The following is a 26,587-nucleotide window of genomic DNA, read 5'->3' on the forward strand; positions in this document are numbered from 1 at the left end:
TTTGGTATTCACCTGAGCAACAAGAAATGGTATTCAGATTAATCAACTTATAAACTGCTGAGTGCATAGAGCGATAAAGATACTGTACAATCGATTTATATTTGATTTTTTTTTTTTTGGCAGCAGGATATTGGTAATAAAAAAAAATCCCCAAATGAGTCCTCTTCCCTAACGAGAACATGTCTGATTATTTTCCTATTTTGCTAATAATAGTTTGCTAATAATTGTATTAGATTTACCTTAGCACAGGATGAGAAATCATTGCAGATAGAACATTTACTGCTGATTAAACAGATGGACAGAGATTTCAGTTTGCCCAGTCATTGTTAAAGGTGGTTATTCCTATATGACAATTTAAATCTATTCAGAAAATGATACTTTTTTTTCTTTTCCAAAATTTATTTTTTTAAACTAGTGTGTTCTGGAAAATCTAATTACCTTAATGTGAGTAATCTTGGGTTTATATAACTGACTACAGCTAGTTTTTAATTAAAAACGATTTGCACGTGTTTTTCAATACAGTATAAAGAGGTGAATTTGGTTTGCTGTGTTTTGGGGGGGGTCATATGTAGGGATGATTACTAAATATTCCATGAAAATTTGAGTGAATCCTAGTGGTGCCACAAATTTAGGGCAAAGGATTATTGTCCAAAAGCTTATCCTAGATGTGCAGCCTTTTTTTTTTTTTTTTTTTTTTTTTTTTTTTTTTTTTTTTTTGTTTCTAAAATGTTTCCCATGCAGCTGGAAAGAGANGAATCCTAGTGGTGCCACAAATTTAGGGCAAAGGATTTATATTTAACACAGTACTGGACTGTATTAGCTTTTTTTTTTTTTTTTTTTTTTTTTTTTTTTTTTTTTTTTATTGTTTCTAAAATGTTTCCCATGCAGCTGGAAAGAGATGAAACAATACCATGTGACTTAGGTGGCCAAGCATACAAGAAGAATAGTGACTGGTCACAATGAACAATCCCTAAACAACCCATAGTCTGAAAATGACTCGTTCAGCAGATTATTTGGTGAATACTCAGGAACAATTAATCCAATTGAAGAAAATAAGCTCTGGCTTGTGAATGCCTTTCTAACCTAATAAGCAGAAGGCCAGATTTTTCTAACTCTAGGCTCCCAAATAAGTGGTGTGGTGTTTTTTGTGCTGTTTTCTTTTGTTTTTTGTTTTTTTCTTTCCCCCAGCCATCCAGAGCATGTAAGCTCCCAACAGCCTTTTGTGAGGACTATGGGTAAAATCTAACTGGCAATGCAGCCCTCTTTGGCAAGATGCAGACCAGGGTGCTTTGCATCAACTAGACAAAGACTATAACCTCTATTAAAATCTACACTTAAATACAGGCACTTAATAAATGTCCATGTTGTGTTTAGGCAAGTCAGTTCCACTCCTCATTATGCCTCCTAAGAGCATCTTTATGAATGAACATAATGATGATCGCCTTACTGGCTGCTCATTTGGGCTTCTGGGACATTTGTCACAGGAGAGTAACTCATTTGCTCGTCATCAGAAGCTCACCCTGATCAGCGTTTTGCTGGGTTTTGTCGTGAGCTCTGATCTTCACAAACGTTACTAATATGTTAGTCAAGAGCAGAGGAGCACCTGGAAGCATGCATTGGCCAATAAGGTCCCCAGGCCCTCACATAGCTCATGTTTTATGAGAGCAATATTGTCATGCTTGTATGTCTGAGCCTGGTTGTGATGTGCTCCCATTAGTGACCCCTATTCTGGGTGGGTTAGTTGCTCAAGGCAGAGTCTTGATGCGCAAATTTTTCTTCATAAACATTTTAAATGTTTTGAATTCATAGGAAGGAGTACAATGCTGGCAGAGGGAAGCTTAAAGTGCCGCATTCTAAAAATGTAGAGTCTGATTCTGTTCATGCTTACACTCATGTGAAATGCAGGGCAATTGATGAGTCACATTGATATAATGGAAAGAATCCAGCCCAGTTTTCTTTAAACTCTTGTATAATTAAAAATGGCTTCATATTTTTTTTTGCCCGTTTAAAATGATACTGTGCAGGCCCTTGGCTTGTCCCCACCCCCACAAAAAAGGTTTGGATATGTGAAGGGATTAAAAAACAAAGGGCCATTAAAGCAGCCAGGGTAAAATTACAGGGGTTATTTAATCCTCAGGCTTCAAAGCATAAACTGATCAACAGCTGGGGTTAGATGACGTTTCCCCCACCCCTTATTAGAGTATTGCACAATTAGGTTCATGCTGCTGGTTTTATGCCTTCTGAAGCATCCATGCTGGGCCATTCTCTGAGACAGGATGCTGAGCTAGATGGACCATTGGTTACTTACAGGATGGTAGTTCTTATGTTCATAATTCAGCTTTTGCTAGTTCGATGTTTTTAAAAGACCACAAGGGAAAACGCAGGCAACAAGATGGGCCTGTCAGAGCCACCTAGGATGCCTACTACTTAATTTACTTGGCTTCACTATTGTCACATTAATCATCAGTGACCAAATGTAGAAACTTCTCTTCCTGAAACTCTGAGTAGCTGGTAGTAGGTGTCTGTGCAGAGGCAGATCTCTTGGTGGGGGGGCAGGGTGAGGAAGTGTGCTACATGTTGGAGCAACTGTCACCCAGAAGAGACAGTTAGAGGGGAAATTTCACCCCTTGCTTTGGAGGAGCACTTGGATCGTGCCAGCTGAATATGCTGGGTTCTCTTGGCCTCAATTTTGGGATCATAGAAGCTGCTGTTGGCTAGAAGTCCTTTTCCAGGAAGGCTCACTGATGTCCCTGCTCATTGGAAAGGTTTGTTTGGAGGTAATGAGTCAGAAAATGAGCATCACTCATGACCATAACTTTTTCGTGATAATCTCCATGCTGTGTCAGACAGGTTGTGTGTTTTGCATTGGCCATCTCCTCAGTTGTCCTGAGACAAACATGCAACAGAGGCTCTTGAAACTCAGGGCCGCCCAGAGGTGAGGGCAAGTGGGGCAATTTGCCCCAGACCCTCACGAGAATATAGTATTCTACAGTATTGCAACTTTTTTTTTTATGGAAGGGGCCCCCAAAATTGCTTTGCCCCAGGCCCCCTGAATCCTCTGGGCAGGCCTGATGAAACTCTGTATTTCCTTCTTCCTCTTTATATATGGATCTTGACAGGGCTGTTCTAGTACTTGCAGGGTAGATCTTACTGGGCTACAGCTGTGTTTTTATTTATCTAGGCTGTTTGTGAAGCAGCTGGTTTGTCTCTTAAAGTACTTGAGACTTTTCTCTTACAGAGTGCATATGGGTCCCTCTCTGAAGTGATGCAGAAGTGGAAAGAATATCAGCTCCAGTGCCTGAAGTATCTCTATGAGACACCTCCTCTTGTGGCAGGTAATGCTTGGCAGGAATGGGATGTTTAGTTTATAAAACATCTGCTAATTGGGGCAAGGAAACACAAAGTCCTCCTACTCCATTTCCATTCCCATTCTCTCCAGCCCACTGCTTGTGTTGGGCTGCTTCCTGGGATAACAGGTTTCCATGCAGGCTATAGGAGAGGAGATTACATGGAATGGTTCTGCTATAAAACCTTGCATGGTGTCAGGTACCACGGTGTTAGTCTGTAGGCACAAAAACAACAAGGAGTCTGGTGGCACCTTAAAGACTAAGGGATTTATTTGGGCATAAGCTTTCGTGGGTAAAAAACCCCCCACATTTTTGCATTGTTGCATCTGAAGAAGTTGGTTTTTTTACCCACGAAAGCTTATGCCCAAATAAATCCCTTAGTCTTTAAGGTGCCACCGGACTCCTTGTTGTTTTTGTGCTATAAAACCATTCATCTCCATGGCCCAAAGTATCTTGCAGTACCATGGCTCGTGTTTGGTTCCAAGGCAGGTGGTATTGTCGGTGCTGCCTGCAGGATGAATGCCACCCATGGAGTTCTGCAATGTGCCCTGCAGCCTTTCATATGGAGGAGCAGCCCAAGGGAGACAATAGGTCCTAGCAAGGAGTGTTCTACAGGGATCTTCAAGGAGAGTCCTGCATTGGACATATAAGGCCATATTCCATTTACACTCGGTCCCCTTAATATACACCCACTTTAAGGGCCCTTTATCTGTCAGAGTGGTGTAAAGGGGCCTTAGTGTAAATGAGAACGCAGTTCATGGTCTCTATAGGCTGAAATGCTCTGTTGAAGATGAGAGCAGCTGCAATCTGTTCAGTGTTATGCTTGGCAAATTGCTGGGACTTGCTGACAATACAGCCCACAATTGGACACGCCGTGGGAGCTCCTAGAGTGCCTCTGTGCTACAGTAAAGCTCTGAAAAGAACCACGCGAGTCTCAAATTACATTTTATAAAACACTGTTTTTAAAATGTTATTCATTTCCCCATAGCTGCCTCTGTTAGTTGTACTGCTACAATGGAGTGTATAGGGATAGCAGTAGTGGGAGGGAGACATTCATCTCCCTTTGTTCCATTATGCACAGTGATCACCTCCAAGACTGACGGTTTAATAAATGTGAAACTGTAGCGTTAGCACATTGAATAAGCTGTAATGCTGATCTATGGTAATTTGTGTGGGCATATCAGCAATGTATCAATGTATTAGTTTAGAATTCACAACATCATGATAGCAACCAGTTCTCAGAGAGAGATTATATACAGCATTCATAACAAGAATATGAGCTGCTGAGAGAACCAATGAGAGAGACTGGGCTATACAAAGGCAGAGAGATGAGGAGGATACCTGGCACCGGGGCAGGATGGAAGCCTCTGGCTTCAGGTATTGTGGCACCATGGCATGAGATCTTTGCGATGTCACCTCCGCAATCATCCTGTCCATTTGTTCAGTCAGTGAAAGAGCAGCCTGGGAGGCTCAGTCCCTTCCCTTTATTCTTGTAAGGGGTGAGGATAAATGGTATTTACTTCCCCTTCCTAAAATAAAACAAAACCTTTTACAGTTATGTGGTGCAGCTGCTTCGCCTTCATTCCTCCTGTTTTCCGATGGTTGCTCTTCAGTGATCATGGTTCAAGGCCAATGCTTGATCCCATTCTCCATCTCTCTGCAGAAGGCAAGTTCTGCAGCAGGACATTGGATGACTATGCCTGCTGGCCTGATGGGCTACCTGGGACCTATGTCAACGTAAGCTGCCCTTGGTATCTTCCTTGGGCCAGCACAGGTAAGGACCTGTCCTTTCTGGGCAAATCCAACCCCAAATGTGAGATGTTTGCCTCACAGCAGCCTGTTAAACTTACACAGCCATTGCAGCTGAGACACTTAAAAGCTTCCAATACAAGGATACTGATCGTAGTCCATCCTAGCTAAATACTTTGCCATTTTCCTTTTGCAGTAGGCAGTAGAAGAGGAGGGTGGCGTTATGCTGTGATTGGCTCATGTGTGCCAATCAGTGTGTGGGTACCTGAATGGCAAGGAACTAAGAATCAAGTAATATCTTATACTAACCAGAACCAAATGTGATGCCTCTAAATGCAAATCTAAAAACCTAGATAAAAGTTGTTAAAATGAAAGATAAATTGAAATGGGGGAGAAAGTGTTTTAGTGTTCCTTCCTTCATTTTGCATTAATATCTGGGATTCATTGCTCTCTGATTTATTAGAATGTGATCTGTGAAGAGGTTGTCACTGGGAAAATTCTGGCCTTAAAAATCTGTGATGGGACCATTATGATTATGTTGTCTCATCTCCTGCATAACTCAGACCATGGAATTTTACCCAGTGATTCTTGTATTGTGCCCAATGAGTTGCAGAGCATGTCTCTTTAGAAAGACCTCTAATTCTCATTTAAAGAGCCCAAATGTTGGGAACTTACCACCTTCCTTGATAGTTTGTTCGAATAATTAATTATCTTTTCTGTTGAATTAAGTACTGTAGGTAAGATACTAAAAAAAATTCAGATTCTGTATGCAGTGGATTGTGAGGAAAGATGGCAGGGAGACTGTTGCATCTCTCTGATTCTCTGTCTAGTTTTATGCCAGCCCTGGTGGTATTTAGATTAAATGGGGGATCTGTCTTAAACTCTCTCATAGGTAAATTCTGACACTGCCATCTACCAGCTGGGAGTTGCTGGGTCATGAATTGCACACCTGCTTGTCCCTAGTGTATCCTACGCTGGGGCTGCAAGGTGGTGATATAGGAGCTGACTGCACTGCTGTGCACCAGCCTGGGGGACTGCCTCACTCTTGAGGGGAAATCCTCAGCTGGGGAGATATGACCAGATTCCATTCCATTAGCCTAAACAGCCCAGAGTCGCAAATTATTTTGTTGCCATGTAGTGGGTTGCTGTGGCACACAGAGGTACAGTCCAGAGTAATGAGTAGCTGTCACCCCTGCCCTGTAACCTGGGGTGCCCTTTACAATGCCTTGCTCCTCACAAACAGCCTCCAGCATGTAAGTCACTCCTATCTGTGTGTGTGCTGCAGCTAGCCAGCCACACCTTGGTTCTTAGCCATAAAAGTTATCACAGGGTGACCCCAACACGGTCCCAGTGTCAGATCCCCCCCTCCCCCTGAAACACATGTCCTGTACTGCCCAGACCTCTTCTGGACAGTACGAATATGTTAAATCTGTTATTCCTTTAAGGGTATAATATGTGGTTACCCCAAAGGGAGTTACCCAGATATTTCAACTTGTTTATACTCAATTGGATAAAACAGTAAAATAAATCTATTAACTACAAAGACAGTTTAAATGAGTAAAGGTAATGAGGTGTAAATGTCAGAAATGATTATAAGAAAAATAAATTAGGCACCAGTAAGCATTTTCTCTTTAACAAACTACATTAGAAACAAAGCAATGTTTTTTCACCACATGCTTTCAGCAGTGTCGCTGACCAAATTCTTTGTCAAGACCCCTTCCCCCAGAGTCCAACACTGCTTCCTTTGTCCCTTCACGTGCAGTGAATACGATAAGTGGGGGGGGGGGTCCCTTGGGGTGTTTGTCCTTCCTTTTTATAGTGTCAGTTCCCCTCATAGAAAAACATTTCTAGCTGAGAACCAGGAGTCAGGGTCCATGTGTAAGGATATTCCCTGCTGCTGGTGGTTTTGTTTTGTTTTTTTTTCACCTATTTGAACTTCCTTTGTGTTCCCCTCCTGCTTGATGATGAGACTGTTTACTGCTTAAATGCAAATTAAGTAGAGCACACATTTCTTTGTTTAGGACAGACCTGTTTGCCAGCTTCTGTTTGGCTAGGGCGTGGGGTTTGGAACATCATAAAGGGGAATCTTATAACTTCACATATGATGCTGCCACACCTATTTTACCAGGACAACACTGATCAGCAAATAGAGTTTTCAGATGATACCTTAAAAGGCATGCCTTATACCAAGATTATTACAGGAGAGAGATTTTCTGTCACAGCTACTCACTCCTTTTTCCCTTGCTGTCTGCAATTAGTCACACACTTTTCACATTACTCCTTTACCAGTACCTTGCTCACACTAAATATTCATGTGGGAGATAATCTTTTCTAAGGTGTTTATTTTGTATTTGTCCAAGGTGAATATCATATTCTTACTCTGTCTGTATTTCTGATTTCCCTATAGCACTTTTTGTAGTATTTCTCTGCTGTTGGTAGCAACTGTCAACTTAGTATCATCTGTGAATTAATATGCTGTTTGTTTATCCCCTCCAGATCATTAATAAAGATATTAAACCTTTCAAGCTGTTTAAAGATTTTCTTTTACTAATGCACAGAATCAATGTTTACCTTCCAATTACCTGACCTAAAAGCCCCTCAGATGCTCCAGAACTCTTTCCAATGGCTTTAATCTTTTTGGATATCTAATAACCTACTTATAGGATTAAACACCTTCCCTCCAGCAAACCCATTTATTTTCAATCTTTCAGACTCTACGTGCAGTCATTTGACTGCTAACGACACTTGAAACCGTCACTGCAAGAGAGAGTCAGAATTTAACGCAATACTGTGGGGAATAAGTTATCAGAATGTGCAATATCTTTCATATACTTTTGCAAATAAATAAAAAATGAATTACTCTGAAAGAGTATTTGAGTGGAAAAAAAAGCAATGTTTTGGACTTCTATAGAGTATTGCACAGGAGGGTGGCAAAAGGACGTTAGACACAAATTAAGCCTCCCAATCTCCTTCCCTCTTCATTGCTGGTTATCCCCATTTGACATAAGGGAGTTGGGGGAAGGAAGGGGAACAAAGAAATAACACAAAGTTACTGTGAGAGCTGGAAATGTAACCTAGGAGTCTGAATTCCCATGGCCTGATTCATCACTGCACTGCACCTTGTGGAGTCATTTACAACACTGCCAAGTGGGGGTAAAATGCTGCCAGACTAGAAGGGTAGTGTGCTTATGCTTTCTTTTCTCTGGAGAAAAATGTTTCAAAAGATGCAGTGCAACAGTGAATTGGGCCTTCAGTTCCCTTCTATAACCACTGAACCACACTGATTTTTTATTCTTACATAGCAATGCATTCCCATAAACCCATAATAGGCTCCAGCACTTCTGGGTGTGGACCCCTAATTTTCTATTCTACACATGCTGAGAAGGGAGACAATAAAGTTACGAATGAGGCTTTGTTCAGGAAGCATCTCGAAAGGCTCTTTGGTGAGGTGTGATGTTGCTGAGTGGGAAGTGCAACAGTTAACCGTAGCTTGAGAATTGTGACTCAAGCTATGTCTTCACTAGAATTGCTGCCATGGCACAGCTCTAGTGCTGCAGCTGTGCCCCTGTAGTGCTTCAGGATAGACACTCACTACAGTGGTGGGAGAGGTTTTCCCATCACTATAGTTGGTCCGCCTTTCCAAGAGGCAGTAGCTAGGTCGACAGAAGAATGCTTCCGTCAACCTAGTGCTGTCTACACTGAGGTTAAGGTCCACCTTAACTATGTTGCTCAGGAGTGTGGATTTTTCACACCCCTGGGTTGAACTAACTTTTTAGTGTCGACCAGGCCTTAAGAATATGTTTGACTTTATGCCTGGGGGGTCATCCCATTGGTGGAGGTTAGGATAAGCCTACACTTAATGCTACAGCAGCACAGCTGTGGTGCTTCAGTGTAGACACTCAACTACAGCGACAGGAGAACCCCTTCTGTCCTTGTAGTAACCCCCAATGTAGACAGTGCTAGATCGAAGGGAGAATTCTTCCATCCTAGCTACTACTTCTCAGGAAGGTGGATTAAGTCAGCTTAACTAAGTCTTTCAGGATGTGATATTTTTTTCGCACCCTGTGAGATGTAGCAATGCCAATGTAACTTTTCAATGTCGACCACTTCTTAAGAAGTAACTTCTCTTGTCAACAGCTCAGTCAACTGCAGGATTTTGTTCATCTTCCTCTCAACATCTGCTATTGGGTACTGATCTGGTATAGCAATTCCTATGTTCCCAATTTGTGAAGTGAGGCTGTAGCCATTGCAGATGCTATGGAGAGTGTGAATGCTGCTCCTGCTGGGGATAGAACAATGGAAAGCAAAGTAAATGGAAAAAATTAGCAGTACTGTTTGACCTGGATAGTTATCACGTTAGGGCTTGAGATATATGTATTTTTTCAAGTAATTGCTTAATATGATCATTTTGTGTTAAAAGGTATTCAGATTCCATTTAGCCAGTTACATTAACAAGCCTGAACTGGTGCCAGTTGGCGTAGAGGGCTGGAAAAGGACCCCACACTGTGAGTGCTTGCAGTGAGAGATTTTGTAATGCAGGAACTCTTCTTGTTCATACTGCAGACTTGGCCAGCTTTGTATTTGAGCAGCTACTCAATCTTTCTCATTCACAGGTCCCATTCTCCCTCACTCTGTTCTGGTGGTCTATCAGTCTTAGCACCAGCCTGACTCGTGGCTTTGCTGACAGATGTAGCTCTGCAGGGTGACTAGCAGGACAGGAAGTTGAAAATGATGTGAAGATTGTCTTTTCATCCACTTAGCCATGAGCCCAATCCCCGATGCTGTCAGCAGTCTCCTCTTCCCTCTGTCTGCAGGCACCGACTTTTCTCAGGGAGGTGTAACTGTGTCCCACAGCATGGTAGCTTCTGAAACTGCCTGCATCACACTGGTAGCCAATACTCTAGTGCCCTGACCAGGGAGGGTCTGAACAGGCCGCTGATCTATTCTAGAGTAAATAAGGGGTGTCAGAAAATTCTCCCATCTTTAAGGGGAGGTAAAGGCCTGCATTTTCAAATCCATGTTCCTAAAATTAGGTACTTAAATCCATATTTAGACACCAAGCCAGGAACATTCAAAGGAGCTAAAGAGAATTAGGATACCAGTTCCAGTGAATTAAACAACAATGGCCTGAATCTGAGAAGTGCTAAGCCACACTCCATATCAGCTTCTTGCTTGCTGCCAGACTTAGACCAGCAGTTTTCAGTCCCGAGCTGTCTGGGCTGACATGTGAGTTGATCAGCTAAGGTCCTGGCTGAATCTGCTGTAACCCATAGTAAGGGTTTGTCACTCATGAGCCTGAGACCGGAGGAAGCACTAGGTTCTAGGGTTTAGTGCTAGTCAAGGACTTGGGAGACCTGGGGTTTAGTCTGTGTTCAACCACAGACTTCCTGTGTGACTTTCAGCAAGTCATGCAGGCCTGGATCCACAAAGGGACTTAAGTGTTGTGACACCCAGTGTTGCAGTGCCCAGAAGATCATTGGTACAGTGCTGCAATCTGCAAAGCCTAGGGTTCCTATACGATGAATGGGGAGAAATAAGCACCTAAAAATGCAATCCACCATAGCCAGCATGCTAGGCAGGAAGTCACCTAAGCTAGCCACTAGAAGATGCCAACAAGAGGGGTATGTCCCAAGCCCTGGACCTCTCAGGGTTTGGCACCTAAGTCCAAGCACCTATCTTTGCTTTCAGTCCCCAACCAGAAACCTCTCTCCTGGAATCAGGTGGCTTAGGTGTCTAAGTAATTTCTTGGGAGGAGGAGTGAGGCACCTGCATCATGCCATACGAAATGGGAGGGGTTTAGTGATGCCTGCCTTGTGCCTTTTAGCGCAGGGGTTAGAACACTCACCGGGCTGGTGGTGAATCCAGATTCAATTCCCCACTGTCTGCCAGAAGTGGAAGAAAGAGTTTAAACAGGGGTCTCCTACACCTGTAACAAGAGCATTTCAACCACTGAGTTATGGGATATTCTGATGTGGGAGGTTTAGGTTGGACATTAAGAGAAATTTCTTAACAGTCAGCATGGTTAAGCACTGGAATGAATTGCCTAGGGAGGTTGTGGAATCTCCATCATTGGAGATTTTTAAGAGCAAGTTAGACAAACACCTGTCATAAATGGTCTAGATAATTAGTCCTGCCATGAGTGCAGGGGACTGGACTAGATGACCTCTCGTGGTGCCTTCCAGTTTTGATGCTATGTGGAGCGCCATCAGTCTCTCCTGTTGAAGCTGTTCCACTTTGGATAAATAATTAGTCACTGGCCAGACAAAGTGCAAATGACTCTATAGCTTAGTTGTTAGGGTACCCATCTAGGAGGTGGGAGGCCCAGGGTCCAGTTCCTCTGCTCCAGGAACTGTTTAATTATTGATACACAGTGGAACAACTTAAACAAGAGAGTTTGAGGGACCCTATGTCAGAATATCCCATACCTCAGTTGATTAGGGCACTCTCCTGAGAGTTGTGGGCTTCTCCTGTTTGAGTCCTTTCTCCCTTTCAGGTAGAAGGAGAACTGAACTTAGATCTCCCACATCCTAGCTGAGTGCTCTAACCACTGGGTTGCAAGGAGGGCACTACCACCACCTCCTCCGTCTCAGGCTGCATTTTGAATGGCCCAGACCCAGTAGGTGCTCAGGGCACACTTACCAGACCAAGTCCCCCAGGGAATGTAGGTGTTTGCCTGCCTATCTTCCCCTGGTTTGTGCATAGCTCTTGAGCTTAGGTGGGAGATAAGTGTCTGGATGCCTAGACTGAAGCAGCAGTGCACACGTGCATGCTGAGAGGCAGAAACGTAGGCACCTAGGGAATTTCTACAGCAGGAATTTAGGTGCCAAGTGAGTGTAGGCACCTACAGGGTTAGGTGGCAGGTGAGCGGGGGGCATACTGGATCACAGTGGAGCCTAAAACTGGGAGTTAGATGCCTAAGTACCTTAGTGAATCTGGGCTGTAGTGTTTCTGTAGCTCAGTTCCCCATCAGTAAAATGGGGATAGTAGTGCTGCCATACCTCCCAGTATACTTGTGAGGATAAAATGCATTAGACTGCGAGGGATCAGATGTGGGGACGGAAGCCATACAGGTAACTTAGCTAGACAGACTGTGGTTTAGAGCAGTTCATGCTTCATTGCATGTTGAGTGGGAGGTGAGCAGCTGCTGTGCACCACATTCCAGCAGAGAGGCTCAGCATCACAGTAGGGATGAGCAGGCCAGCGTACCAGTCACTAAAGTACTACCTTATTCCCGTCTTCATTATATGAAGTACCAAACATCTGCATCCCCTGGTACTTCAGCACAAGCTGGCACTGTGTGTGTATTGCAGTTGTCTAGATAATGTTTCCAAGACTGTGTCTGGCAATGACGGCAAGATGTACTTTAGGGGATGCTTCCCTGTTTTCTATTCTTGTGGGCAAGTCTCAGGGCATTCTGCTATGGGGAGAATTTGCTGATTGCAGCATTTCAATCAAAATACTTTAAAGATGATGTGAAATTATTTTTTTTCCTGTTGAGACTGTGTAGCAAATGTTCATCTGATTTACATGAAGCAGGACTTTTATATTCCTGCTGCATGAAGCTCAGATTGGGCCACGTGACACCATGTAGGAGTCCTTCTACCTAACTGTTCAGTTGCTTTGGTAACCCAGAGCCATCTCCATTTCCTATCTGCTGTAGGTACTTATATTTGCTCCATCACCATAGCAGCTGAGCACCTCATGATCTCTAAGGGATTTATCCTCACAATACCACTGTACTCCAGGGAAAGACTATTATCCCCATCTTACACATGAGGAACTGAGGCACAGGGAAGCCAAGGTCACCCAGAAAGTCTAGAGCAGAGCAGAGATTTTAATCTAGGTATCTCAAGTACCAGCCTAACACCCTAAGTGCTGGCCATCCTTCCTGTGATCCATTTTCAGTGCTCGTGGAGACAACCTATTCATCTTCTCAGGAGCCCAGTAACACAATGCTTAGAGAGCCATTTCAGATAAAATAAAGCCTAACCTGAACTGATGCTCAAAACTTAATCTTCAAAGTTTGAGGAACCTGGGATACATTTTCTGTTTTTTTTTATTTCCATAGCCTCTGCATCTCCTAGTCTCAGATAGGGCTGGGTTGGAAATGTTGAACAAGTGTGAAGCAGTTCTCCTGTGGTTTTCCTTAGTCCTGACAGAATGTTCTAGAGGACCTGTTCCCATGAAGTTTCCAGCCTACTTTTACACCAACTCTGAAGTCCAGAGTTGCCAAGGTAAAAGCTTTGGATCAGGTCTTTTGTGAACACACAGGCTTTAGAGAAACTTCTGCCTGAGCCAAAGCTTTTGAGATTTGATCACTAGTAAACCTACAGAGTGACATTTTACACTCAGTTACATAAAAGTAACCCTGTGGAAATCTGGTAACCATAAAACATGGCTGAAGATACTGTGACCTTTTTGTATACACTGAAGTCAAGGCATTTGAATGGGTGCAATCGGGGGAAACAATGTACCTTGACGTACCATCAGTTAGGAATATTACAGGAAAATAGCAGTGCCCCTTTTAGAGAAAGCATCCACTTCCAGTTACTGTCATTGGCTATGCGTCTCAGTATTGTTACTTTTTTAAAATTTAAGGCCAGTTGCCAATAATGCTGTATGGACCTGGAAAGCTTGGAGCAGCAAGTACAATTCATTTTACATTTATGTCCTTTGGGGTTCTGATATTTTATTGTTTAATGGCACTAAATCCTCTTAAATAGAAAATCTTCCAGAGATAGTGGTTCCAAACACGACTTATGTGCACATTAACCACATCAGTTGTTTTTTATGTATACTGGGGCACATAAAGGTTAGCTGCAGCCTGGTGGAGCGTAGCCATGTCTGAGTACCATATGACAGCTAATGTGTTCCCTCTCTTCTTATTGTTTCAGGTAGCTCAGAAGTTAGTGGCTGTGGGTATGTGTCTGTTCATTTAAATTACATTATTTGAAACATAAGCATTAAGTAGATTATAAGGAAACACTATGTCCAAGATCTTTGGTTACTACTGATACACACATTTAGTAGTTATAAATAGAGATGACACCAGCTCACAAAATTCAGATCCGGTGCCAAACTCCCCCGAAGTTTGTGGATGTTTTGTATCCAGGGTTTTGGTTCAGGATCCATACCTAGCTATGCTGTCTGATTCAGGTGACCTCCTAATCTACTATGACCCTGGATAACTTTCATTTAATTCAGTGGGCTGCCCAGCAGCAGCAGGGTCTGCAGTGGCCTTGTAACCTGTCAAGACAATGGTCCCCAAACTTCTTCTGTCATCCCCCCTCCACCCTTACCAGTAATGGAATTTATCCACGCCCCTGCCCTCCCTCTGTGAGCTGTGGTCAGGAGCTGGGAGTCGGGGGCCAAGCCACAGCTATGCTCAGGGCCCAGGGCAGGGAGCAGAGCCATGGTCAGGGCTGGGAATCAGGCTAGGGTGGGGGTAGAGCACCCTGCCGCAACCCCCTGAATGTTCCTCTGCTCCCCACCTAGGGGGCGCGTGCCAGTCTGGAGACCTCTGTGTCAAGATGATAGCATAAAAATAGAACTCTCACACAGTGCCTGTTAGAACATTTTTATGCAGTAGAGACCAAACAGATTCCAAATTGTGGGATTGGAAAGAGCAGGATATTTCCCCCAGATGCTTCTTTGGTTTAGACCTCCACAGCAGTAAGATCTCCTTTATTATACAAACACCCTCTAAAAGGAGTTTCATGTAAAATGTGGTATAAAGTAAAGGTGGGTAGAGGGTTCACTACACTTTCTTTCCTTCTTACACCAAAATTAAGTTTGTAGTAGGCTTTCAAATATGTTAATCTGGCCCCTTTTGAGATCAAGTTATCTCCCTAGAAGAGATGTTAATTTGCATTTTTCAACCCTGTAAAGCAATTCAAATTTTAAGTTTCCTTCCCTGGACTAAAAGTTGTCTCAGTCTAATCAACAAATTGACTTTGCAAATAATATGAAAACTCACTTACTGACAGGACGGTTTACCTCTGACTTTATCAACTACATCTGTTTATAAGATGATGAACTCTAGAACATACGCCACTCTTGTTTCAAGGACAGAAATATGGACTGTTGGAATAAACAGTCAGAAATTTCATTATGAGAGATACAATGGAGGGATGTATGTGTCACAGCTCATGGCAACTGCACCAACTGCTTGTATGTCTGCGATGGGGAGGTGTTGAAATGTCAATACTTTCTTATATACTTGGTAGAACTATGTTGTTATCCTGGACTTTTTTTTGTCAGAGTGGCCTTTCCATTTAAAATAAATACAAATATATTATAGTTTTTATATTATGTAGAAGTACAACTCCCTGCCAGGGCCGACTCAAGGCACCAGCATTCCAAGCAGGTGCTTGGGGCAGCAATCTGCAAGGAGTTGCAATCCATGCATTTTTTGGCCCCAAACAGCGTGCTGAATTACCACAGTGGATGGCAGGGGCAGTCTGTGTGCCGTTAGGGTGGCATGCGCGTTTCCGCAGTGGTGGCAATTTGGTGGCAGCTTCTATGTTCAGCTGTCCGCGCCAGCGCAGCTTTTGTCTTCTGGCTGAAGACACAAGCTGCCACCGAATTGCCACCAGGGCTGGTGCAACCATTTAGGCTACCTAGGCGGTCGCCTAAGGCACTAGGTTTTGGGGGGAGGCGCCATTTTCTTCAGCAGGGACTGCAGCGGCCAGATCTTCGGTCACCCTGGTCTCCGCCGGCATTTAGGTGGAGGGAGCTGGGGCAGGGGGGTGTGGGGAGGGCCGCCTGCAGCAAGTGTGTGTGGGGGGGCGGCACGCAGGGGAATTCCCCTCCTCAGCTCACCCCTGCTCCACCTCCTCCCCAAACATGCCTTGGCTGCTTCACTTCTCCTGCCTCCCAGGCTTGCAGCGCCTAAGCTGATTGGCGGAGGGTGGGGGGTGGGGAGCTGCCACAAGGGGGGCACCTCAGGGTGGAGAGAGGGAGCTGCCACAAGGGGGACGCCTCAGGGCAGGGACAGGGGAGGTGGGAAGGGTGCAAGGTGGAAGTTTCGCCTAGGGTGCGAAACATCCTTGCACCGAACCTGATTGCTGCCGCCGCAGAAACACACGTGCTGCCCTAACAGCACACGGACTGCTCCCACTGCTTTGGAAGACGAAAACGGTAGAGCCGGCCCTACTCCCCACCAAGATGTTTTTTCATTAGAAGTCTTAGGTGAAGAAATATATAGCATCTCATTACAGGAGACAATCAACTTTACATCTTTTAATAGAAACAAAGTATGCTCTTGCTAGGTATTGATGAAAGAGAATGTTAATCCAGTCATTAGTTAGTAACTAAGGTTCTGAATTAAGCATTAATTTTATATAGCAAGTGCTTTGCTGAAAAAGGGACTAAGGCTATTATCTAAATATCCATTTTCCTTATCTGAAAGTTACCAGCTAGTTGGAAGATTCACTTTCCAAGCCCCAAAGACTAGATTCTTTTTTTTAATTATGTAAACTTAGTATTTATCAATAGTGTTTCCTTATTGAATTCTAAGAGTTTGTCTTCCTCTGAGACAGACAGACACAGACACACACACACATTCTAATTCTGATCTCTTTGGTGTAAATCAGAAGTAGGCCCATTGAAATCAGGCAGAGTTACATACATGTAAGAACAGAATTGGAGCCCCTGTGAACATAGATTGCCAGGATTGAATGAGTTTGGAATTCTTTGCCTTTTTTATATGTTGTGTTATTCCTCTTAATTTTTGGATCCCTTACATATTAGTATATAATATTTATTGAAAAATACAAAGATTTTCTGAGACAAAATCTCACTTTTCTTAGAAAGATGTACACAGACGTATATGTACAGGCAGTCTAGGACATCCTAGTAATAGTTTTATTTTTATATATTGTGACAGATCCAGACCAGTGGGGTACAGGAGTCTGGTAGAGGGCAAATATACTGGTCACTGGATGAGTAGTTTTCTGTTCCCTGAGTGACCAGAGCAGGGGCTGCACTAGAGTAATCAGGAACCTGCTAGAACCAATTAAGGCAAACAGGCTGATTAGAACACCTGCAGCCAATCAAAACAGGCTAATCAGGGCACCTAGGTTTAAAAAGAAGCTCACTCCAGTCAGGAAGGGAGGAGCCAGAGGAGAGGAAGTGCGTGTGAGGAGCTGGGAGCAAGAGGCACAAGGAGCTGAGAGTGAGAGGGTGTGCTGCTGAAGGACTAAGGAGTACAAGCGTTATCAGACACCAGAAGGAAGGTCCTGTGGTGAGGATAAAGAAGGTGTTTGGAGAAGGCCATGGGGAAGTAGCCCAGGGAGTTGTAGTTGTCATGCAGCTGTTGCAAGAGGCACTATAGACAGCTGCAATCCACAGGGCCCTGGGCTGGAACCTGGAGTAGAGGGTGGGCCCGGGTTCCCCCTAAACCTCCTAACTCCTGATCAGACACAGGAGGAGTTGATCCAGACTGTGGGGAAGATCATTGAGGTGAACAAATCTGCCAATAAGTGCAGGACCCACCAAGGTAGAGGAGGAACTTTGTCACAATATATGTAAAAATCCCTCCCCCTTTCATTTCAAAACAGTTTCACAAACACAGTTTTAACTTTAAAAGTGCTAGACTGTGCAAAATGTTTGCAGTTTTCCTTTAATCTTGCACACAGACTCTCTTATTTATCTGCATTGGTACCCCTTCCCTCTAATATTTTGCTGTGAATTTCCCACTGAGAGTTTTCTGTGATAGACAAAATCCTCCATGCCCCCCTCACCCAAAGAGATTCTGTCACTTATTCTGGAATTATGGCAAATAAAGACTCATCCTCAAACACACTCCAAATGGTGACTTAGAATTGTGGTCAACACCTTAAATTTTGTTTGAAAAAGAAGAAAGTCCTTATGGGTGGCAAGTTTGAGAAAACCCAGTTTTATGGCTCCTTCCATGAAGATAATGACAGTGGTGCTGGCTTGTTGCCAGCCTCATTTTTCCCTTTCCGGCGCTAATTTATTCTACTTTCTGACAGTCAGAATAACAAGAGGTGAGCTGGGGAAGAACAGGAGCAAGTGCTCAATCAGCAGAGTTGGTCTTTCAGCAAAAACTGGCTTGCCTACACACAACCTGCTTGATGACTGTCCCTAGAGCTTAGTAAAGTGGGGCAACAATCTCTGTCAAGTGAATACAAATGCAGAGACTCCTGTGAGATTGTCCTCATCCTCACTGTGGATGAGTGACAACAGGCCCTTCCAAGTTTATACACATAAGCAGTCAACTAGCTGTGGATTTTGATGTTTAAAGAGTGTATTTTAACCTCAGCAGGAGAAGAGGAGCTCTCAAAGCCATAAAGAGACTTTTTACTTGCAGACAGTGAAGAACACGTGAGAGGAAAGGCAAAGAATGAGGGATAGCCTGACTATAGAATCTTGTAGGAGACTCCAAGCTTACGATGAGGCTATGGGATGGAAACCTTTAGTGAGATAAGTTTGAGTTTAGTAAAGTTGGGTTGGAAATTAAGTTTGTAATAGAAGTTAGTATCATCCATAAAGGTAGTCAGCGAAGGTAGCAATACCTACTGTTAAAGCTGCTTGGTGCTTCCTAAGATCCTATATTCAATTGTTTATAACTTTGCCAAACTTTAACTGTTTGAGTTGGAATTTTCCATGCTGAGAGTCTGCATAAAACTAAATTATTTTTGGAAGTTTCAGCCAAAAATCTTCATCTTCTTCCCAGACTGAGATTAAGGAAAATGGTATTTTGCCCCTATTAAAAAGAATCTGTACAAGCTTTTTGGTCGGAAGCTTTAGCATCTCCCTGCTTTGGAGGATGGAGTTGAAATTTGGAAAGGGGTATTTTGTCCTGATGTCAGGTATGCTTTTTGCTGATCCTGTGACAGACCGTGAGACCTCTGCCTTCTTCAACATGCATGATGGATAGTATTCTGGGAGTTAAATCAAGGTTGTGCAGTGAAGGAGACTATTGTCTTTAGGACCCTACCTTGTGCTGCAGAAGTTGGCAGGTGACTAATGAATGAGGCAGGGGAGAACTGGTTTAGGTTTAGGCAGTTGAATGCTGCAGTAGAGAACTGGATTCTATCCTTGCCTCTGCCACAGAGTTCCTAGGTGATGCTGGCAAGTCACTTCAGCCAAAATGTTCACAAGTGCCCACTCCTTTTCTGGGTACCCCAATGGGATGAAGATAATGCAACCTCACTTCACTGGGGTATTGTGAAGGTTAATGCATTGATCTTTGTAAAGAACTAAGATACTAAATGAGAGCACCACAAAAAAGTCCATGAGAAAATTACTAATTCCGTGTTCAGTGCAGAGGTTGTATGGGATGGTTAAATAAGGGCTAGAGCCACACACTGAGTTGTAAGGATAAAAGAAATAGGGAATAGCGACCCATTTCGTGAGCACTGGTCATCTGGGGCACTGAATGAGGCAGGGAGGGCCTTGTGGAAAAATAGTAAATGATCATGTAATTAAAAATTGTATGATGATATATACGGACAAGGGGGCTGAATTAAAACATTTCATTGGCAACTTTAATTCTGGCATTTCCTAACTTTGGAGTGTTTGACTTTCTACATTTAGTGTAGTTTTTGAGTATAATAATAAATATTATCTGCACATATAAAATACAGGATCCACTGAGGAACCAAAACTGCATCCTAATATAAAGGGAATCTGATGCTCCATTTATGGGGAACTGGGTTAGTACAGTTAGAAGGTTACATAGAACAGAGAATGTTCCAGCATGGAGCTCCACGAAACTGTGGAGTAGGCACTGCTGCCTTCCTATCCGCAGGAAACGCCTCTTGATTATGCAGCATGATTCCTTTCTGCCTATCACCCACCCCTTTAGAGCAGAACTTTACAATACACAGACAGAATAAATAGAATTCAAGATTCAAGGGAAAACAAATGCTTACTGGATATTTAAAGCCAGAAATACGTGATAGGAAATTCCTGATCGATTATATGATCAGTTGCACCTGTGTTGACCAGTGGAATATTGTTCCTCAGCATCTGTTCAGCCCAGTTTTAAATATCCCTGGTGCAGGAGCTAAGAATATAATTTAGGATACTATGGTGATGAGCCCACTGTAAATATATAGCTGGTTAAATAGGTTTGCAGTAAAAGCTGGAGCCCCTCTTCCCCAACAAGTTGAGACTGCTCATGGGGTTCATGCTGCCAGCTGCAGTTTGGACTTAGTGCATGTTTAATGAAAAGAAAACCAAGTGTGGGAGTGAGACATTTAAACAGTCACTTCCCCAGCAAAGAACTGACTGCATGTACACATCCAGCGAGCTGTGTGCTCAGGCCACATTGAACGATAAACTCAGCTAGGAATGAGCTGAGACAAGTCCTTTACAGGAGGAGAAACTCCTCCATTAAAATGTATTGACTTCCCCATTGAAGGTCAAGTCACTTGATCGGGGATCACATCAGTCTGTGGCAGCAAATCATTCTGTTGTTACTCATTCACTGCAGAGTCACTGCTGCCTTCGAGAGAAAACTGTTACCTTTTCCAGAACACTGGGAATTAATGAAACTGGCTAATTCTAGAATGTCACATTCTTTGTGGAAGTTTAAACATGAAAGGTCTACACTGCAGTTCAGAAGTGTGATTCTAAGCCTGGGTATACAGACTCATGTGAGCTCTGCTTGAGCTAGTATTCTAAAATTAGCAGTGAGTATATTGTGACATGAGTGGCCAATCAAGGTAGCCTCCTGAGTTTGGATCCAGGGGATTGTGTGGGCGTGGATGCAGCCAACTAGCCCACTAGTTGGCTGCATCCAAGCCCACACAAACCCTTGGATCCAAACTCAGGGGTTTGTGTGGGCTTGGATGCAGCCAACTAGCCCATGCCATCACCAGTGCCACCACTGCTATTTTTAGTGTATTCCCAGCTACTTTGTAGACATACCCTTGTTGATCTTAAATTCTATATAATTACAGTACAGAAAAACGGACCCTGAAGAAATAATAAGGTATTGCCATTTGGATCTAACTTTTTTAAAAGATAGTGTACTGAGCTTTGGGTCAAGGCTGATCATTATATGCTGGGTCTCATAGTCTCTGCATCCCACAGCGTGTGGTATTAAAAACAAGAGGCGCCTGGGCCTGTTTCTAGGACTTCTTAGCCTCCTTTGGCCTGTGGATGCATCTTGATCATCCCACATTTTAACTCCTCATCTTGTAAATGGTTTGGGCAGAAAGTTTTGCAATAAGCCAGTGAAGTAGACACACTGCGGTTAAAGTATGAAGAGTCGTATGGTCCAGATTGGCTTATTACTGCATTTTGTTTTGTAATATTTTAAAGATAAACTTGTAGCATCTTAAAGGTGAACTGCTAAGATGGCCTTTCGTTTCAATCCAAGGTTACTAACGCTTTCTGTGTAGATTCAAAGCTTTCCTTTATTTCAGCCATTATTCTGACTTCTGGAGTAGATTTAGTGGCTCTAACATTAATGTCCTCTGCAGCAATTCATCTAATGTATCATCCATTAAATCAATTAACCCTTTCTGTTCACTTCTGTTCACCTAACAAGCAGTCTCTGGTAATGTAGCAATATCCCCTACAGTTTTCACAGGTTATAAATAAAGGGAGTGGATGATGAAGCATTCAAACAAAGAGGTTAATGAATATGAAATATATTACATACACAGGCTGCCTCTCTTTCATAGACACAGAGAGAGACACACACTTACTGAAGAAAATTCTCTACTAGCTTATAATTTTATATTTTATTATAACTATAATACTAATAACAAAGTACTAAACTCCGATTACCAACAAGCAAACCAGTTACCAATTTCAATACCAGTTACAATACTAAATGCTGATTAGAATACCAATTACCAAGGCAATTACCAATTGCAGTGCAATCACTATATTATATTATTTTGTATTATAAGTCAAAATGATTTTTAAACCCTAATTTTAAAATCAAATTTAAAAAGTGAAAATTGAAACATTTTGGATTTATCAAAATGTTTTGATTAACCTCAAATGGTTTGTTTTTGTTAATTTCGTTTAACAGAAAATGTTGACTTTATTTTCCAATTTGGAACTCTCTTTTTTTTAAATGTCAGAATTTCCCACAGAACAGAAATTTGGAGTTTCAATCAGCTCTAGTTTGTAGTAAGCAGGAAACTGGTTGGCTTGGTATATTGACAACAGGATATAGGCTCAATCTGGATCAGACTGATAGTTAGTGAAAGCTATAATCAAAAGGGTCTTTGACTTATGTAAAATGAATTAATGCTCTCAGATCAGTTTCTAGTGGGTCCATGTCCATGTTGCACTGCTGTCTCAGCAAAGGGCAGGGGCGGAATTGGCCCTGGTGATCAAACTATGGTACCATCTCAACCAAGAAGTGGTCTAGATTGAGGCTGAGGCGTGTTAGCAAGCTACAGTGTTTGGGAAGCAGTTTGCACTGCTGCTGTACCTGTTTTGTGGATAAGTGTTGAGTCTCCAGCATGTTTTCATACCATAATGAGAGAGTCTGTTCTAAATACACGGATAAGACTTTTACCAGCACAAAGTTCCCTTTATTGCAGTGTATCTGAAAGTTCTCCCCTCTTCCTACTTTTATTTTGATGGTTCAGTATAGTTCTATTTTATTGTGTTCCTTTTAGCCTTATCTCATAACACTAGGCTTCTAACAGCCTCTGAAGGGCTCTTCATTTGTTGTTGGTGTTACTCTTTGCATGAGTAAAAAATGTGTGGGCAGCTTAGAGAGATTTGTGGCTCCATTTTTAGAGCAGAGATTTGGCCAAGCATCCACATTTTTGTGTGCGCATCTTAGTATACCCTTTTTGAGTGTTCCCTGTTATCACTGTTACTAATTTTGGGACTAATATAGGCAAAGAGAGGAGGGGATCTGTGGTTTTTGTGTTTCTCCATCTCCTGAGCAAATCTGGGTATTTGCTTACATTCCTGGTAAGGCAACTTCGTACCGGCTCAGCTTACAGGGAGACCTTGGCAGGAACCTGCACATATGCATACATACTACAGATGGCCTTAAGTCACAAAGTTCAGGATCAAACTTCCCTAAAGTTCTGGGGTGTTGGAATCTGGGCATTCAGTTTAGATCCATTTCTTCTCCTAACAAAATGCATGCAGTTTCCTCACCAAAGAGAGGTTTGTTTTCAGCCACAAACTCTGTCGGTTGTTGCTGCTGAACAGTTGGAGCGGTCTTTGGAGTACTCTTTGTAATGTTGTTCTTGGAAGCCGTACACAGTTGGCTGTGAGAATGAATGAATTGCAGTGTTTGTTACAGGAAAGGAGCAAGGTGAAGAACAGCTGTAAAAAGGTGACAGGTGAGGGGGAGAGGGTAGGCTAAGCTTTGCAGTTGTTCTATTCTTCTCCCCAGGAAGTCTGTGTTCTTTCCCTCCTTGTTGTTGGCAGTGCTCCATGGACAAGTTTACCGCTTCTGCACTCCTGAGGGCACTTGGCTGCTGAAGGAGAATTCCACCCTGCCATGGAAGAACATTTCTGAATGTGAGGCATCAGACGGGGTAAGGAGAAGAGATTTTTGCCTGTAAAAAATAGAAATAAGTCAACACTTATGTATTATTCCTACTGAAATCAGCTTTTTCAACCTGATCTCTCTAACTGGACCCAGTGAGTCTAACAGTAAGAAATTTTAAGGCTCTCCATTTAATCTCACTTAGTGTTTGGTGTAGATAAGAGCATTGGAAGAAGTAATGCAGATAAGCACAGTGTTGATCCAGTAAACAGATGCTCAGTTCAGCCACACAGTGGTACCAGATGAGGAGCTGCAAAGCCTTAGGAGAGAACTGAGTTGCCTTTAGTTTTCTGCACAGGGATGAAATACAGTAGTGTTAACTCACTCTGGTGAAGACATTTAGTGTTCATCTCTTTTGTTTTCTTCCCACAAGGGAACACTGTCAGGGCAAAAATAATGTCCTTTCCTGTGTTGCTAATAACAGCTTGCATGATTAAAATTAACTGAACTGTTAAAAAATAATCCTTTCCGCCATTTACTTTGACAAACAGGAAGGAACTGGTTGAAAATCTGAAGTTGGAAGGCAGGGTGGGTAAAATGAAATGACAGAGTTTATGATTCTAAGGGGAAAACAGGAGAATAAAGACAATGGACTTCAAGAAGGCAGACTTTAGCAAACTCAGAGAATTGGTTGGTAGGATCCAGTGGGAAGCAAGTCTGGGGGTGGGGTGGTGAAAAAGAATTCAGGAGAATTAGTAGTTTTTTAAAGAGACATTATTAAGGGCACAAAAAGACCAATGAATAGGAAAGTTAAGTAGTATGGTAAGAGGCCACCCTGGCTTAACCAGGAGACCTTCAGTGACTTGAAACTAAAAAAAGAGTCATATAAAAAATAGAAACTAGGTCCAAGGATAAATATTAAAAAACACAAGCATGTGGGGACAAAATTATACTGGCCAAGGCAAAAAATGAGATTAAACTAGCTAGGGATATAAAGAGTAAGAAGAAAGCATTTTACAAATACATGAGAAGCAAGAAGAAGACCAAGGAAGGGTAGGCCCATTGTTTAATGAAGAAAGAAAGACAATAACAGAAAACACAGCAATGCTCAAAGTGTTTAATGCCTTTTTTGTTTGTTTTCACTAAAAAAGTTACCAATGATCGGATGACAAATATAGCAACATCAGTGTAAATGAGGTAGTATCTGAGGCTTAAATAGGAAATTACTTAGATAAGTTAGATGTCTTCAAGCTGGCAGGGCCTGATGAAGTACGTCATAGAATACTTCAGGAACTGGCTGAAGAGATCTCTGAGCCATTAGCCATTATCTTTGAGAACTTGTGGAGGATGAGAGAGACTAGAAAAGGGCAAATATAGTACTTATCCATGAAAAAGGAATAAGAACAACCCAGGGAATTATAAACTGGTCAGTTTAACTTTGGTACTCAGAATGGTAATGGAGCAAATAATCAATCTGTAAGCACCTAGAAGAAAATAAAGTAATAAATAGCACTCAACATGGATTTCTCAAAAACAAATCATGTGAAATCAACCTAATATCCTTCTCTGACCAGGGAACAAGCCTTGTGGATAGGAGGGAAGCAGTAGATGTGATATATCTCAACTTTAGTAAGACTTTGATACTGTCTCACATTACCTTCTTGTAAACAAACTAGAGAATCATAGCTTGGATGAACCACTATAAGGTTGGTGAACAACTAGCTGGAAAACTGTACTCAGAGCATAGTTATCAATGAGACACAACTGAGGCAGAAAAGCGTATTGAGTGGGGTCCCACAGGAATCTGTCTTGAATCTCCTTCCATTCAATATCTTCATAAATGATTTGGAAAACAGCATAGACAGAGAGTACACTTATAAAATTGGCAGATGGTACCAAGCTGGAAGGGGTTGCAAGCACTTTGGAGCACAGGATTAGAATTCAAAATGACCTTGGCAAACTGAAGAAAAGGTGAAATTCAATAAGGACAATAATGCAAAGTATTCCACTTAGGAAAGAATAATCAATTTTACAAATACAAAATAGGAAATGATTGCCTAGAAAGGCGTACTGCACAAAAGGAGTTGGGAGTTATAGTGGATCACAAACTAAATACGAGTCAACAATGTAATACTGTTGCAAAATAAAACCACATCATTCTGGGATGTATTAGCAGGAGTGTTGTAAGCAAGACACGAGAAGTCCTGGTAATTCTTCCATCTCTACTCAGCACTGATATGGCTTCCTGTGGAGTATTGTGTCAGTTCTGGATGTACACAACTTCAGGAAGGATGTGGACAAATTGGAGAGAGCCCAGAAGAGAGCAACAAAAATGATTAAAGATCTAGAAAACATGACCTACAAGGAAAGATTGAAAAAACTGGGTTTGTTTAGTCTGGAGCAGAGAAGACTGAGAGGGGACATAACAGTCTTCAGGCATGTAAAAGGTTGTTATAGAGAGGAAGGTGATACATTTTTCTCCTTAGCCACTGAGGACAGGACAAAAAGTAATGGGCTTAAATTGAGATTTAGGATAGACATTAGGAAAAACTTCTTCTGTAAAGTTAGTTAACAAATTGCTTAGGGAGGTTGTGGAATCTCCGTGGTTTTTAAGAACAGATGAGACAACTGTCAGGGATGGTCTGATACTTATCCCTGCCTCCGTGCAGGACTATTGAGGTCCCTTCCAGTTCTACATTTCTATGATTTATGCTCTTTGTCTACTTTTACTGAACTTGGGCAACAAAGTTAGACTGGTCAATTTCATTTCCTGGCTGTAATGCACTAGACCTTGGGAGAAGTTAAGAGCTCTCAACATGCTCTAGAGCTAGCCCTTTGCCTCTGACCTATTTATTGAGTGCACAGTCCCTGTCTCAAGGAGCTCCATGCTCTAGTATAGACACAGACAAACAGTCCAGACATAGGAGATCCCCAAAACTATCAGGGGTTCCTGTTCTCCCAGAACTCCCTGTTCTGCAATGCCACAACCCTTCATAGGGAGCAGGAAGATTGTAAATTGGAAAGGGTTATGAAAGGGAAGAAG

The 26,587-nt window shown here is 42.5% G+C and overlaps 1 protein-coding gene across 1 annotated transcript in view; it reads left to right on the plus strand.

Annotated features, from left to right (window-relative positions):
• Positions 1-1,397: 1,397 nt before the first annotated feature.
• GLP1R (glucagon like peptide 1 receptor) overlaps positions 1,398-26,587 on the plus strand; it is a 63,777-nt gene continuing 38,587 nt past the window's right edge. The window contains exons 1-4 of the mRNA XM_032790230.2: positions 1,398-1,547; positions 3,239-3,335; positions 5,011-5,121; positions 23,484-23,593. Coding sequence (XP_032646121.1) covers positions 1,398-1,547; positions 3,239-3,335; positions 5,011-5,121; positions 23,484-23,593 — 468 coding nt within the window. The remainder of the gene's footprint in view (positions 1,548-3,238; positions 3,336-5,010; positions 5,122-23,483; positions 23,594-26,587) is intronic.

Source organism: Chelonoidis abingdonii, chromosome 3 (genome assembly GCF_003597395.2).
Source record: "Chelonoidis abingdonii isolate Lonesome George chromosome 3, CheloAbing_2.0, whole genome shotgun sequence".
Classification (NCBI taxonomy): Eukaryota; Metazoa; Chordata; order Testudines; family Testudinidae; genus Chelonoidis; species Chelonoidis abingdonii.